The 16,416-nt window shown below is 33.2% G+C and overlaps 2 protein-coding genes across 3 annotated transcripts; both read right to left on the minus strand.

Annotated features, from left to right (window-relative positions):
* Positions 1-2: 2 nt before the first annotated feature.
* On the minus strand, positions 3-4,405 carry LOC111383055 (mRNA-decapping enzyme-like protein; the record flags this gene model as incomplete). The annotated part of the gene is made up of 7 exons (XM_023007115.1): positions 4,054-4,405; positions 3,878-3,918; positions 3,728-3,777; positions 3,457-3,601; positions 2,925-2,981; positions 1,038-1,164; positions 3-476 (listed from the first exon to the last, which is right to left on the minus strand). Coding segments are annotated over exons 1-7 (1,053 nt in total), but the record flags the coding sequence as incomplete, so codon positions are not given.
* A 5,034-nt stretch (positions 4,406-9,439) lies between these two features.
* Positions 9,440-16,029, minus strand: LOC111383083 (OTU domain-containing protein 5). 2 transcript variants are annotated; one of them, XM_023007150.1, is made up of 10 exons: positions 15,841-16,027; positions 15,212-15,244; positions 14,204-15,116; positions 13,665-13,826; positions 11,538-11,615; positions 10,705-10,783; positions 10,464-10,609; positions 10,256-10,321; positions 10,003-10,171; positions 9,525-9,875 (listed from the first exon to the last, which is right to left on the minus strand). In XM_023007150.1, exons 3-10 carry the CDS (start codon positions 14,912-14,914, stop codon positions 9,658-9,660), a joined length of 1,629 nt encoding a protein of 542 aa, XP_022862918.1. In that variant the 5' UTR covers positions 14,915-15,116; positions 15,212-15,244; positions 15,841-16,027; the 3' UTR covers positions 9,525-9,657. The 2 variants fall into 2 exon arrangements, with proteins under 2 accessions (XP_022862919.1, XP_022862918.1); XM_023007151.1 differs by having other exon boundaries at positions 9,440-9,875; positions 13,665-13,823; positions 14,204-15,244; positions 15,841-16,029.
* Between the last annotated feature and the right edge of the window lie 387 nt (positions 16,030-16,416).

Raw genomic sequence — 16,416 nt, forward strand, 5'->3', positions numbered from 1 at the left:
AGCATCTGAAGTGCCTCACGAACTTTTTCTCTGCTTATAACAGTTCCATAATTTGGTGTAGGAACAGAAGAAGTTGGAGTGAGTGATGGTGGGGGATTCGGTGGTGGAAACGGCTGGAGTAGAGGAGCACCATAAGGTCGTTGCAGACTTCCTGGAGTACTAAGTGGAGGTGCAGTTGGTACAGGCGAAGAGACGGGGGGGATAATCTGTGGTCCGGAGGAGAGAGGTGGGCCAAAAAATGACGATGGCTTTACCAGATCAGTAGAATGCTTAGACGCATTGTTGGGTTCAGGTGTGTCCAGAATAGGCATTATAGGGGTAGATGTTGAGAGAAGAGATGGAGTCTGGACAGTTGTTAAAGTGGATGACAATATATTAGGCGGACGAGAAGAAGTACCAACTGTTGCAGATGAGTGAAAAGACTGCCCAGAAATTAATGCATTTGGAGTACTCCCAATGTTCATAGCCGTCTGCAACTAATAATTCATTAAATAATGAAAATAAATTCATCAATTTATTGCATGCCAAAACCAATTATTTCAGCTACACCCGTTCATTAAGCTAATCAGAGATTTGTACTTTGTTACATGCTAGAAGAGCATAACACACTTATCTAAGTCATAAAGCACAAATCAATTCAAGTTACCACATACTAAAGATACGAAGCTGGGAGGACAGCAAATTGGGGCATGGAAAAATGGGAGATAGAACTCTACTTGTTTCACTGGAAAGGAGGTTGGAAGTGGAAGGAAGTAAGGTAAAAGTGCGGCAAGTTTCTAACCACAATTATTTATTAGAATATGAACAAGTCAATTGCAAATTCTTGTTTGGTTGAGTTCAAGCTAACAAGATCTCTTGTTATTTCAACAATTATATGACTGAGGTTCCAGGCTGTCCAAGCATGACTTTTCTGACAATTTAATCTTTCTGTCTCGGTACAGCAATTAGCTCTGAAGCAATCTATTTGAATGCATCTTGTAAAAAATAAGCCAAAATCCAGGAAAACAAAAAACGAAGAATGAAGAAGGTAAACATACACTGAAGAAGTTCACAAAGGAAGGATCGTCACGAGCATCTGTCATGTTAGTGGTAGTTAAGGATGATGGCTCTAGAGGACCATCCATTACAGCCATTGATGGAACTGCTTCTAGTTCTTCGAACTCACTGTATCAAAAACAATAAAATGATTTCTCGAGAGGAGAGACAAGTCAAAATAAATTGACAAGTGAGATAGAGGAGTAAACAAACAATGAAGTGCAAATGATTCCGTGTAATGATAATATGGTTTGCCTAAGGCATTTATAAAGTCTCTACAGTAGGAAATATTGAAGGACGACAAGGAATTGAATCCTCAAATATAGGGTGCCTTTGAGTCATTTTAATTTTGAAAAATGTATTATGGAATAGTAGATTGATGAAGAATATGAGATTAAGAAAGAATAAAGGTGTTTATTTGCGTGTAATATTATTTTAATGAAGAATGTATGGTTGAAAATGATTGCTGTAGAAAAAATAAAATAGTAGAATGTAAAATAATGGGTGACAAATAGGGGCATGATACGATCATACTTATATCCTCGTGTTCCTAAAGTAACATATTTGAACCAGCACAAATAACCTACTCGACCAGGGAAATACCCAAACCTTGTGAATGAATTACCTACAACATGTAAGTTGAAAGTGTAGGGATTAAGTTGTAACTCAAATAAATGTCAGACCAACTGGAAAATAGGACCGACTACTAACCCCTTAAGCCTATAGCTTATATACATGGATCTAGGACGTAACAACATTAACTAGAATCAGCATATAATCTGGACAAACAGACACAAACTATTTAATAGAGCATAAACACATTTGATCAGACCTATCTAGTCTCTGTTTTCTGCAGGTAAATCTTCAAGTAATGAAGAATGTCATCCTGTTGGTTACTATTGAAAACATTCAGCTTAACTTAGCATAAATTCAACAGCTATATAATGCTTTTCCATAAATGCACTAGTTAATTGACCTACTTCAGTTTTGGTCCAATCCAAGGGTGGAAATCTTTTTCTCAGCTTTCCATACAGATAATTACTCTAGAAAGAACCTAATAATCATTCCTTTGGAAGCAAGATATATGAACAAGGATTTAAACTCAAAGTTAATAGATAATAGAACCGTGGAAACACAATGGTTTGTTAGTTAGAATGAATTTATAATAAAAAAGAGCAATGTTAAAATAATAATTTCAATAACAGTCAAAAACAGAATTTTACGCCATTCACATAATTGAATCGAGGATAAATGCCACCTTGAATGAGCTGGGTAGCTGGTTACGGAAAATGAGAATAGTTAAAAGCTCCAGTGAGTCATTTGAGTGATTCCATTGACACTATTTTTCGATAATCCTGAGAGTAAAGTAATTCTCAACAGTACACCTCTTTTATACAAAACTCACATAGAACTAATAAATTACAAGCTTAACTATATAATATATCATATCGACATAAGGAGAGATATAGACTGTGAATGCAATTTTTCCCAGTGAATCAATGCCTATTCGCACATCAGTGAAAGTCTCCGAAGTTTCAGAATATATAAGTGCATGTTTGTCAAAGCTTAAAATTGATTATTGGGATATGATCCCCGTTCATAATGGCAAGTCAATAAATGCAACTTAACTGCCACATAGACTCGTGATGATAATGGTGAGTCCAGATAAATAGCATTACTCTCGATTATAAGTGGGTCCCAAGGAATGTGTTGTTAAAAGTAATGAATCATACCAAAAGTGTGGATAAAAATAGAGTTTGACCAGTTCCTAAGCAACTACTAGTTTAGACAAACATGCACCAAGTTATTTTTTTAGTTGAACTTAAACGTATCAGCTTACATGAAATTGCCTGCATTCATGGATATCAATAAGCATGAACCAGCATTACCTTTCCCTAGAAGATACTTTTATCTTTGTAGGCACCTTGGAATAAGCATTGAGTATCCTATTTAGAAAAAAAAAATAAAAAAATCAGCACTAGAATAATGAAGTACATACTGACACAGAAAAATAAAATTTGAAAGAAAGTGCTAAACAAAAATAATAATCAAGGACTAGAAAAAGAAAAAGATGGCATAATTTAACAGTATTATCTTCAACCTCCAGCACTAATAGAATCATAAATCAAGTAAACAGAAAACTGAATTTCATTATGAAAACACGCTGAATTTCATTTCTTTAATCAGCCTTCAACGATGAAATATATTGGATCAAACAGATTTCAAGAAAATCTAGGAATTCAAGGTTTTAAACCAACTTCATTATTATTCCAGTTAGTTAAAATTAAGCATTGAACATGTGTCCATATGTTGCCAAAAATAATCTCATTTATTAATACAAGCAACCAACAAAATGGAAACAGACAAAACAATTACACATATATAAGAAAACGGAGAAAAAAAATAAAACAATACACCAACCTACTAAAGAGATTCGCAACTTCTTCACATTCACGTGCATTGTAGAACCATATTCCATTTACCTCTTGGGCAGCATTACGATACAATAAATATGGAACCTGCACTTCATACTCAAAATCGGCCAAGAGATTCTCCACCAAATTATCTGCTCAAATCAATGAACTTAGGCATCATAATCACATATACACTTTGCATTTTCACACAGTTTCTTATTAACTGCAATCAATATTTCATGCTATTGAACTAAATGTAACCAAATTTACTGAGTAACCTGTATTTCGGCGATTCATTACTATAAACTGGAACCGGGGTTGAGTATTCCTGAAACAACAAAATTTATTAAATGCATAAAAACCATAAAAACTCGGTCCAAAAAAGGAAATCAAGCTTCCCAAAAATTCCCAAGAAGGAAAAAAACTACCTTTTCACCACAAAGAGAGAACCTTCCACATCCTTTCGACTCTGCAAAAAATAATTACAAACCCTCACAAATTATTGGAAATAAAAGTCAAATTCATTAAACGACGCGAGGCAATATTTCAACACGCATAAAACCCACATATTTATGTAAATTCCTCGATTTAGTGTATAAATTACCCATTGGCTTGTATCAACGTTGAATTCGTAGAAGGTGACATGGGCAGCGGTTATTAGAATTTCTTCAACAAACGGATCGATTCGCTGCAGCACCGTCAAGTTCAGCACCTTCGTACTCTTCTCATCTAGATTCGGCATCAATTTCCCATTATGCGACATCTGTATATCCCCCACCCTTTCTCTCAACGTATGCGTATATAAATTATTTTACAGAGTTTTATAAAGCGAAAGGAAAATCGAAAGACTGTAGAAGAAACAGCAGCTTTTGCTCCTCAAGTTTATACGCACATATAGATACAATATATAGATGGATGCACCCCCACGGCACCCACCATTGGCCCGGGTCCGGGATCCGCGTGGATACACGGGTTTGGATGGATTCTATTGTACATTCAAATCAAAGATACCTTTCCTTTCAATCAAAAAGTAAGTCATTTATTATTATTATTATTTTTAAAAAAATTACATGAAAGAAAAGAATTTGATAATTAGCGGGGAAAAAATAGTATCATTGTTACTTTGCCTTTGTCAACCAAATGCGAGTGGAGATAAATCGTCATCCAGTATGAAAGATGGATCGTCGAATTCTTGTTTGGAATGTGTGAGAGCTCAACTAGTAAAAATTAATGAGCAACATGACGCAATATAAATTGAGTGTGTCCTATAATGAGCATGAATAAAGGGGCGGGGAAAAAGATTGATATGACTGCTCAAGATTGAGTATTTTTATGTTATTCTTTTCCAATTTTCAATGATAACCTGTCTAAAAATGAAATTCTATTAAGAGCTTGTTTGAGGGTATTTTTTCCTCCAAAAAATTAATTTTTTGACCGTTATTTCACTATTTCAATCATCATATTTGATTTTTTCTCTCAAATGTGGATCTCACTTTTCTCCTAACGATCAAAAAATCAATTCTCAAAATCACCCTCAAATAGGCTCTAACTCTAACTATGTAGCATGATTGAATGAGCATACCCATATATCAAATCTTTCTATGCATGAATATAGACTTATTCAAATATTATCATTACTTGAAGAGGAAAATGACGAAACCAGTCGAAGTTATAGCAGCACTTGTGAATTCCTAAGAGTTTCTAAAATGTGTCCCCTACTTATTTGACCAATTATCACTACTATCTTAAGTACTGTTCATTTGAGACGTATTTTCCTTTCTCATCTTATCCTTAAATGGACTGTTCAATAAAGAGGCCAACTGTGGTTAAAAAAAAAAAAAAGGCAATATGGATATTTCCATCATCTTTTCCATTTTTGGTTTCTGTGTGGGAGATTTTCAGCCGAAATCTTGACTGACCCCTCTCATCGGTGGGATCCAAGTGACTGAAAGAGGGTATATGTACTTTAAATACTTGCTCCGTGACACATACAAGGAAGATAGAGCAAATATATAGCCCNTCCAAGTGACTGAAAGAGGGTATATGTACTTTAAATACTTGCTCCGTGACACATACAAGGAAGATAGAGCAAATATATAGCCCTCAGGGCACATCTCCAAGTGGTAAAAGGAGAGGGTGGAAAAATCCAGCTTTACTTGAGACTGCTGCGTCAAAGATTCGAATCCTGAAATATGGATTTGGCTCTTGGGTAAGTGCAAGTGTACAAACAGCCTTCCAACCTGTACCCTTGAAGGCATAACTTGCGATTTACCTCCCTCAAGATACTCCAGAATAGGGGTGGTGGGGGACTCTTAAAGTTGGGGTTTAACCTTTTAAGATAAAGCAAATATATAACCAAATAGTCCAAAAAGGTGGGCTCAAAAGTTGAAAAAAAATATATAAAAAAAGATGTAGAATCTTGCTTCGTGACACGTACAAGAAAAGATAGAGCAAATATGTAGTCAAATAATAAAAAAAGGTGGACTCAAAAGTTACTAAATTTTTGATCAAATACAAATTTAGCACCTAGTTTGCCCCCATTTTTTCAAATTAAAAGGGGTGAAATAGTTTTCTTTTTTTTTTTAGTGGTTAAAAAATCAAGGAAAAGTTTTCTATTTATGTGTAATATATATTATTTTATGAAAGATAGTGTGATTAAAAATAGGAAAGAGAGAAATGAAATTTAATTTAATGGTGGCCAAATGGGGACTTATTTATCGGATAAAAAAATTTGAATGTATACTGAATTGATTTAATACTGTAGTTACTTTATTTGTGTGTGGTAAAAAAGCCATCTTTGAATACTGTAGCAATTTTATGGTAAGAAAACCAATAGCACACAAGCATTTGGCTTTTTTTGGTCTTGACGTGGGCCCCATTTATTGATACTATTTTGCCCAATTTGAATTTTTACGTCCAAAAACAATAGTTGACATCACACCACATAATATTTTTTTTTTATAAAAGTCGTCACGAAAAAATAATAAACATTAATAAATAATTGATTTTTTTATACGCATTTTTAACACACACGTGTTTGATGTACGTTTAAAAATTTTCAATATTCATTTAGATCATTCAATGTGTGTATGACATTTGTTTTTAAAATGAGTTTAAAGAGAATATAGAATATTTATGCACTTGACTATCGTACAATCGTCGATAAATTTATAAAGTTAGCTTGTTATTGAAATTCTTAATTTTTTAAATTATGTCTCATTTGACATTAAAAAAATTTAAAAGTTTATTAGGAAATTTTCTAAATGACATCAAAAATTATTGTCGCAAAAAAATAATAAACATTAACAAAATAAATTTTTTTTTTAAAAGACAAGTTATATGCATGTTTTAACACACACATTTGATGTAAGGTTAACTATTTTTGATATTCATTTAAATCATTCGATGTGCTTATAATATAATTCTCGAAATGAATTTTGAGAGAATATAGAAGATTTATGGTAGATTTTTATAAAAATAAATAAATAAATCACAAAGTGAAAAAAAAAAATTTAACCAAAAAATCAATAGAACAACTCCGCGCATCATGGAGCGCAATTTTGCTCCTAGCTCTTGGATGCTAGGAGCAATTTGCTCCATTAGGCATTTATTTTTTTATTTTTTTGATATAATGCTCAGTGTCAATTTTTTTTTCATTGGGTGATTGATTTTATTTTTTATTTTTGTCAATTTTTTTTTCACTAGCTGATTTATTTATTTATTTTTATAAAAATCTATTATAAATCCTTATAAATTTTCTACATTCGCTCAAAGTTTATTTCGAGAACTATACAATAGATACATCGAATGATCTAAATGAATATCGAAAATAGTTAAACGTACATCAAATGTGTGTTAAAAAATACGTATAACTCGTCATTTCTTCTTTAGAAATCAATTATTTTATTAATGTTTATTTTTTTTGCTACAATTTTCTCAATATAATTTTTTTTCCTTGGTGAGTGATATATTTTTTATACAAATCTATTTTACCTTTATATAACGTGACACATAGTATATTAAATTATGTATATTGTTTATTTCCTAAAAGTAGTTGCGATAAATCAAAGTAAAACTTAACACAATATTGAAAAAAATTCAATACTCAGTCAAAAAGATGTCAATTAATTTATTTGACGATATTGAATATTTTAGATGTATATAATTTTTTAAAGATTAAATTCAAATATATCAAAATTGGGTGATTAAATAAAAATCTCAACCTCATTTAAGTAACAAAATATTATGCAGTGGCTCAGCTTGTGTTTAGCTCCATTAAATTTTTTTCTCATTTTTCTCTCTTTTATTTTCAATTGCAAAATATTCCATAAAATAATATTATACGTAAATAAAAAAAACTTATTAAATCAATTGGATATTGAACAATAAAAAAAAGATTCAATTAATTAAAAGATTTAATTATATTGAATATAGTTATCATCAAATACGTCATTTATATGTAAAATAGCCACTCAGGTTAAAATAATATTTGATATATAAATTATGAGCCCCAATAATTTGGATTTTTAATCCATGCATCAAGGGAACATTTATCATATTCTCAGAAAATATATTTCAATTATAGCAACACAAAATTGAGGCCAACTAATTTTTCATCTTGATTATTTTAAAATCTAAATTTTTTTATATATAATAGAAATTCGATCATTTTAACGAATTTTTTTCTTATTGTTACTCTTTCCTTTCTTAATTGCCAACATGTCATTTACTATTCATTTTTTGAAGTATTTTCAGTTCCTGTCCTCAAACAATTAACAAATCACTACTTATCTTAATTATTAATTAAAATCACTATCATCTTAAAAAAGAGAATCAGCCATTTACTGTTCATTTAGGACATCTTTAAATGTTCTCATTTTATCATCAACTCTCTTGCACAATAACTATTACACTAAAGGTCTAATGGCCTTTTTGAATTTAAACAAAATATCTCTCATGACAAAAAATCAAAAATTTTGTGCTAGGTAAAGGGTTTAATTCATTCTCTTTTCAAAAGAAAACAAAACTCTCTGTTACCAAATTTTATCCTTGAATATTCCATAATATCTCACTTCACTCCTGAAGTCACTACTAATGGTCTTCCAACACGTTTGTGGTGCTACTGTTTTGTCTGATTTGAATTTTTACGTCCAAAAAAAATAGTTGATATCATACCACATAATATTTTTTTTTAAAAAATGATGTAAATTATATTGAAAAAATTGTTGCGAAAAAATAATAAACATTAATAAAATAATTGACTTAAAAAAAAAAAAAAAAACCTCTCACATTAAGGGTTTAATGGCCTTTATGTATATAGACAAAATATCTATTCACCTTAACAAAAAGTCAAAAACGGCATGCTACCTAAATGTTTTGATTCATTTTCTTTGCAAAACAAAACAACTGAATAGTGATGGTAGCATTCGTGAATAAAGTATCAAATTAGGCAATTACAAAAATTATTATAATCAGAAATTATATAATAATTAAAATTAAATATTTTGCCCCCCTTATAAATATTATTTAATTAAAATTGAAAAAAATAAGTTTTATCATAAAGAAAAAAGAATTAAAAAAAATTAATTGAAAAAAAATGTATTTATATTATGAACAAAACAAATTAAAAAAAAAGATAATTAGGAAAACTAAATAAAGAATATATAAATATTATTTAATTAAATTTAAAAAAATTAAATATTGGGCGACATTACAACCCTACTCAAAGTGGAAGAGACGAGAAAAATATCCAAGCTTTTTAAAATTCTTTTTAAAAAGAAATTTTATAACAATTTTAAAAAATATGAAAAAATTATAAATTAAACAAAAGAAAGTTATGAAAATTAAATAAAGAATATGAGGGTGTTTGAGAGTCATTTTTATGTAAAAATGCATTTTGAAATAGCCCGTGAATTGCATGGGTGGAAAACTGGTATCATAAGTATTTAACTTTCCATATTAGAACTTGGTGCTTTAGTTGGAATGGAATGGCACAGAAACCTCCTATTTATATATATATGAAGAGCATCAAATGCCAATCACTGATACTCACAAATAGCAATACACAAAGCAACATGCACCTGTAAACTCAGACACTGATTTTATTGTAATATTCCTATAGAATAGGATGGCATGTCCAGAGTTCTACAAACTATTAGTAAAAATAAGCAAATAAAATTTGAAACGTTCATAAGGGTTCGAGATTTCATCATTCGGTTGCCTTTCCTTTACGTCTGCTGCTACTGCTCGTTTCTACCAAATAACAAACCATTGAATCCACGTCATCCCCAAAAATGCTGTAAGCCTCGATCACTTGCAAATAGCTGAACCCCATAGACAACATACTCTGCATGCTGCCACTCAGAACTGTACCGGGCAAGCCACTCTCGTACCCTCCCTCCTCCCTCGTATCACTGCCCGATGACCCTGATTCACATATTCACATACTCGTCAGTTGTCAATATATAGAATTGTGAAAACGGGCTGGCCCTTAAAATCCAGCCACGGCACAGCATGCAGGTATAAAATAACTGTGAAAGAATACAACACTCACTGGCTGCAGAAGAAGATGGTTCAGCACCAGAAGCAGACGAATGACCAAGCTGTTGCTTGAACGAGCCATCGGCAAGATATTCTGCCCTTGAAGCTTCCATCACCATGCGCTCAATTTCCTTTTCAGTTAGCTCAAGATCCGAGTAGAACCGCCCCTCAGCTAGAAGTGCCTGCCAATGGACGAAACTCATCTCATTTGATGAAACACAATGAATACAGATCATTCTCCATCACCATTAAAAAGAAAAAATTACATTATCAATCTGTTGATCTTGTTGAGCTCTGATAGCTGCTTTGATCTGATCCTTATCAACATTTGTCTGTTACATTTACCACAAAACAAAATTTTGTGAAAGAACTATCAGGGTGACCAAAGAATAATGAATGACTATATAATTGTTAGGTGTTATACTCATTTTATGCATGATGTGAAGATGTATGTGTTAATAGATACAGACTTACCCCCTGCAGAGAGCTAAACCCCAGTCCAGCACCAATGGTAAGTCGACGAGGATCAACTAGAGAGTTATAATGATTTCCATGATGGTAACTTAGCCGTATTGGAGGCGAGTCTGTATTATAGCTTCCATGGAATGTGTTAATGGGTTCTATATCAAAGAAACTGTGTCATTTACATGATAGACTAACCAAAAGGTAGATTATCTACTGAATGAAAGCAAATATCAAGCATATAAGCATGCACCTGTGCTGTAAGAATATATGTGGATTGGCCTGTTGTACATTTCAGATAGAGCTTGGATCTCAACATTGTTACCGTAAACCTGAAACCCATGGGACAATGCATGTTATTTAGATTTGAAGACCAAAAGAGATTTTGTGCCTAACAATAACAATATTGGTCCCTGTATACTCTCTCTGTAACGGGGCAAAAAGTTGCCCCGCCCCCCCTCCCCCCCCCCCCCCCCCCGGCCGGGGTTTCTTTGGGATGTCAGAGGACAGGTAAACTGACCTTTGCAAGGTAGACAACTTCGTTAGATACCTCTAATTTATGATGTACACACACAGGGAGAAGGGTATAATTTTTGGGCTTTCAAGATCGGAACTCTGCTCCCGAGTGTATGTGTGAATGAGGGAGACAGAATAAAATTTAAATCCAGCAGTTTGAAAGCAGAAATTCTCCTTCATTTATCAAATATGGCAACTTTTCTGCCACTCGTCAAACCCCCAAAGATCACCACTATCATTACCATTCAAAGAGCTAACACCCCCCCACCCCACCCCCACCCCAAAAAAAAAAAAAAAAAAAAAAAAAAAAACCCAATTCCCAAACAATTGTACAGCACAAATAATAGATCAAATCAAGGGCGAAATTCCCATCTATTTATCTTCAGAAAGAAGGTATTCATAGCATGAAAGATCAACCACTAAACTTGAGATCATCTCCTCATGATGATGTCCAGGTAACAAAGGAGATTTCCAACAAAGCCTTGCCTTGTAGTTCAACATTTCATTTCATTTCATTTCTGGAGAACCAAATACAAGGAACTCAATTAATAGAATAACCACCTCTCGTACCTTATCTCTTCTCTTCCTCTTACAATAGGTAGTGAAACCTTCTGTTATAAATTGAGAGAAGTGATCTCTTTCTCGCTCCTGCAAAAGGAAATTTATTATAGCATACTTCAGTATCAACAAACCTAAGTGGAGGCATTCCCTCGTACACCTATGCAGCTCATTTAAACAGAGGAAATTCAAAGTTTCTTAATTGACATCAGAGCATTTACGGAGCCTGGACAATATTAAATAAGCATGCGCAATATTACAAAAAAGGTATTAACTATAATCACCACCGGCTAAACATATACCAATGAAACCGCCAAGAAAAAATTGCAAGCAGTGTTCCTTAATGGAGACAAAGTTAAAAATAAGAAAAACAAGCCTCAGATAGATTAATTACACAGGTTTTCTCTTACTTAACTCGGACACATAACTGTTTAATCATTGATTAATTCGCATATGTTACACATAGGTTAACAATAAAGTTAACCAGATTGAAGCTTTCATAGAAGAGTTACATCTGGTCTTTTTCTTTGCTTGTAGTTAATACGGATGCATGTGTGTGCTCAATCATAGACTAAACCATATACATCTGAGCACTACAGTGGAATCAGATTTTTATTCAATGGATTGCAGAAAAGTATTATCTCTGTCCAGGAGGCAAGAAGTGCTCCTGACAAATAAATGAGAGAAAAAAAAGAAGTTCGGCCAAAATAGGTTCAAAGTACCTATCTGTTTATATAGATATACATGCATGAATATCAGTGTGTACATGCATATTCATATAAATGTTCAATCAAGTCGACACAATAATAAATCACTCTGCTTGATTAAAATTGTTGTATTAAGCACTGTGGAAGGAAACAATATCCAAGGTAACTGGGGGGTTCCTTTTAGCGTTCCAAAAGTATCTCTCAAGTCTAGGGTGCGAATTATTGAATGCATCCATCATATGGGATTTCCTGTTCTCTCTAAACATACCAAAATGCACTAACGTGCTTTAGATATAGCTGCTACTTCATATCAAAATGCACCAAAATGCCAAGTAATTCAAGAAGTTGAGTGAATAAAATGTTAAAAAGTCCTTTAGACCCCCCAAGATAGCCATCAGAAGTAAAGCCTAACAGAAATTCTTAACACATTATTTGTGCCAGATTTGGGTTTGGATGTGTTATATACTGACATAATGCACGAACGTGCTTTTTTTTTTCCTGCAAGCATGATAGGTGTTTCATGTCAGCAACAAATATTGAACCATACTACCATACGTTATATTCCATTAATTTTTATATTTGATAAATGAAGCTGCTGCTTTTATGGTATTGTGAATTTCACAATAACATGCAGTACAGTGAACAATAAAGATATGATTATATGAACAGCAAAAATATTCCTTCTTACAGAACTGTCTGCTTCTGAGCTGCCTCTAGTCTATCCACGACATGTAATAGTAGTCCAAAAAGAAGGAATTGGATATCAAAAACTCAAATGTATTTCTTTAGAAAATGAAAACCCCAAAAATTAAAATTATCAGAATATGAATGCAACAGATGACCCAACGAGTTAAATCTCACACTACTAGCAATAAACAGAAGGCATTCTAGAATACTTATCTAGCCCTAGTTTGATCCCCATTATTTCCAAAATACATTTTTCTCTCTCTTCTTTTCAACCACATATTCTTCATAAAAATAATATTACACGCAAACCAAAAATTTTCATTATTTTTTAATTACACATTCTTCATCAGTCTACTATTACAAAATACATTCTTAACAAAAAAATGGGTCTCAAACATGCTCCTAATGAAAAAGAGTTGATCGATGGTAGTTGAGAACACTATCAAGTCCAGTTAGTATATGTTTCCAATCACTCATTACAGGAAAATCAAGATAAGACAAACATTACAAATTAAGAATAAAATGTATATTCCCAAGCCAACAATGTTCCCTTAGATTGCTCAATGCAGTCCAATCATGATCACATTTCTATAGCGTTTTTAAAAGCAATCCATCAATGTTTCAATAGACATCAACTAAAATGAGATCTTTTAGGAATCAAAGGAGAAATTATTGACGTGTACTGCCTACACAGAAGAAAAAACAAGTGAAACACTTAAGCATAACTACGTAAAAATCACCATACCATGTAGTCAATGCACATCTGCCTAACCAAATCATACTGTTCAGAGTCACCATATACTTGATATGCAACAGCACGGAAGAGGCAGTTCCCATCATCTAACATTTTCCTCACTTCCAAGCCTTTAACCCGTCTTAAATCGATCTCAAACTGGTGCTCTCTCTGCTGCAACAAATAGAACAGTTCTTTTATATTGTATTAGACCAGCAGTCTCCAACCTCATTCCTACCATAAGGCCTTTTGCTTTGGAGAAATAATGTAAAATGACATTTTATTGAAAATTGAGCCCTCTCCTTAATAAGTTTGAAAATGTAAACAAATGAACACTTACTGCGGTTAACAGAAACATGCTTAATATATTAATAAACACAGATATTAATTAATTACAAAAGCTGTTTAACTGTTTCATTATAAAGGTCAATGAGAAAATCATCAAATAGCTGCTTAATGAAATCTCATAGATAGGCATATTGGTATATGGAAATACATTTGAAATATAGCAAGCACATAATATTTAGTAGTTGAAAACACATCAGACTCACAGCATCATCATAAGAGGAGCTATAGCAAGGGCCCTGCTCATCAGCACTGTTATAACCTTCATTTTCACAATGAGACCGTGGAGAAGATGGCATAGACCCTGTTGGTGATGATCTAGTTGATACACCAGGCCATCCTGTAGCTCTCCTAGATGGTCCAATTCGTACAGCATTTGAACCACCCGATGAACCTCTCCAAGACTTTTTGTTCATTGAAGAAGGTTTTGGTGGTGGCACAGGTGGGGGTGGTGGATAAGAACTGACATTAACCATCTGGAAGGAGCTTCCAACAGTTGCATCACTTTCCTCCTCCACGACTGACAACCCACCAAACCCTTTTACCAAGTCTCCAGCAGCCACAATATCGTCACCATGAACCTTCTCACTGCTCACATCTTTTTCGCTATTGTCATTCTGATCATTGTTTAACTTTTCTGGTGAAAGATCCTCACTTCTTGCTTCCTTACTTTTGCTATTTAAAAAACCAGGATTCTCTAATGACTCATCCACGACATTTTGTTCTTGAGCTTCCCCCAAATTATCATCTCTGATTGATGGAACAACCTGTGCATTACTAGTAACCTGTGGCAGTGGCGAAGTTACTGAAGACGAAGGATTGGGTACCACTACAGACGATGACCTGTTTTGATTTGATGATGATGATGATGATGATGATGACCCAGTAGAACCACGTTGGACTAAAATTCGAGTCATTATTCCCACTCTCCTTCAAATTCAATACCAATGTGCAGTTACCTTAATTATATCTCTCTCTCTCTCTCGTCCAAGATTACAGGTACAAAACTGTAGGTTTCAATTTACCGCGGGTTCTGACCTTAGGAGCAGTCACACCAATTCCTTGGCTGAATGATTTGTTTTTCCAGCCCACTAAGCTCTGATCCTCGCAAATCAATTTCTGCATTCCCCTAACAATTCTCATGAGATCTTGACCGCCTAAACTTCTATTCTTAAACAATAAAAATCCTCTTGTTAAAAATTACTCAAATTTACCAGAATTAGAGCCCCTTGATTACGAAATTTCACCTGCAACAGCTCAAAATTTCAATTAAAAATAAACAAAATAATAAAACAGATGAAAATTTTAGTGCATATTAACCTCTATAAAACCAAAAATCACACAACTGAAATTCAAGAAAGTTTGAAGAGCAAAACACCGACAAGAAGAATTCAAGAATCAACCATGGAAGATGAAAAAACTGAATTTCTATATACCAACCTAAGCTGAACAAGAAACGATCCTAAAAATATGGAAAAGGAAATTTCGAATAACTGAATAGAAGGGTAAAGTAAGATACTCTATAACACCAAATAATTCCAGGAAAACCACTTCACACGTATCAACAGAAAAATCAAACCCCAAGGTAAGAATATAATCCAAGATTGGAATTGAACGCATCGATATTTAAAAAAAGGAGCATTGATAAAAATTAATCCGACTTTAAGATTCGAGATTCATCTAAAATCAGAGGTTTAATTAATTAAACAAAAAAAAAATACACCATAACGAATATCCCATGTTTTAAATATGATCCTTACACGGATATCTATATACGGCAGGTTAATTGAAATGAAAAGGAAAACCCTAGAGTTGACCCACCATAACGAGTGAAGTAACTCACCAGCGTCAAGCAAAAAATCCGAGTTGACGATGTAGCGGAACAGGGAGTGTTGGGCTGTCTAGGGTTTATATGGAGCGGAGCGAACTTGGAGACGAAGAAATGGGAGAGTGAATGTGTACATATAGTGTGTATGTATAGGCAGAGAGAGAAGGTAGTGAGTGTGCGTAGCTTTGTTGAGGGAGAAAAATGGGAGGCCGAGTTTTAAAGGAGGGGAAAAAAGCAGGCCACGTGATTGTGAGTTATTATTATCATTATTTTTTTAGTTACTTTTTCTTTTTGTGTTATTTGTGATTTAATTATTTGTAGTAATTATAATTAGATCTATGCACCTTATTACATTTACATCAAGTTTTACATAATGAGTTACATAATACCACACGTTACTCTATTATTTATCAATTTAAAATATAATCAATTTTTTTATCAAATATTTCCCATCACATTATTTTATGTAATTCATTATGTACAATTTTTATGTACAAACAGCATAATTCTTAGATCTATACTGAAGTTGATTCTAGAAAATTAACTGTATTATTTAAAATTTTGTAGTAAAGGAACAAACGGCTCTGGTTA

Source organism: Olea europaea, unplaced genomic scaffold (assembly GCF_002742605.1).
Source record: "Olea europaea var. sylvestris unplaced genomic scaffold, O_europaea_v1 scaffold261, whole genome shotgun sequence".
Lineage (NCBI taxonomy): Eukaryota > Viridiplantae > Streptophyta > Magnoliopsida > Lamiales > Oleaceae > Olea > Olea europaea.

What these genes read in the sequence shown, in the direction of transcription:
- LOC111383083 (XM_023007150.1), bottom strand. Translation starts at nt 14,914, where the DNA reads ATGACTCGAATTTTAGTCCAACGTGGTTCTACTGGGTCATCATCATCA. An exon ending in GCTCCTCTTATGATGATGCT is followed by an intron (nt 13,827 to 14,203) that starts GTGAGTCTGATG and finishes TATTTGTTGCAG; the next exon opens with CAGAGAGAGCACCAGTTTGA. An exon ending in AAGATCAACAGATTGATAAT is followed by an intron (nt 10,172 to 10,255) that starts GTAATTTTTTCT and finishes GTCCATTGGCAG; the next exon opens with GCACTTCTAGCTGAGGGGCG.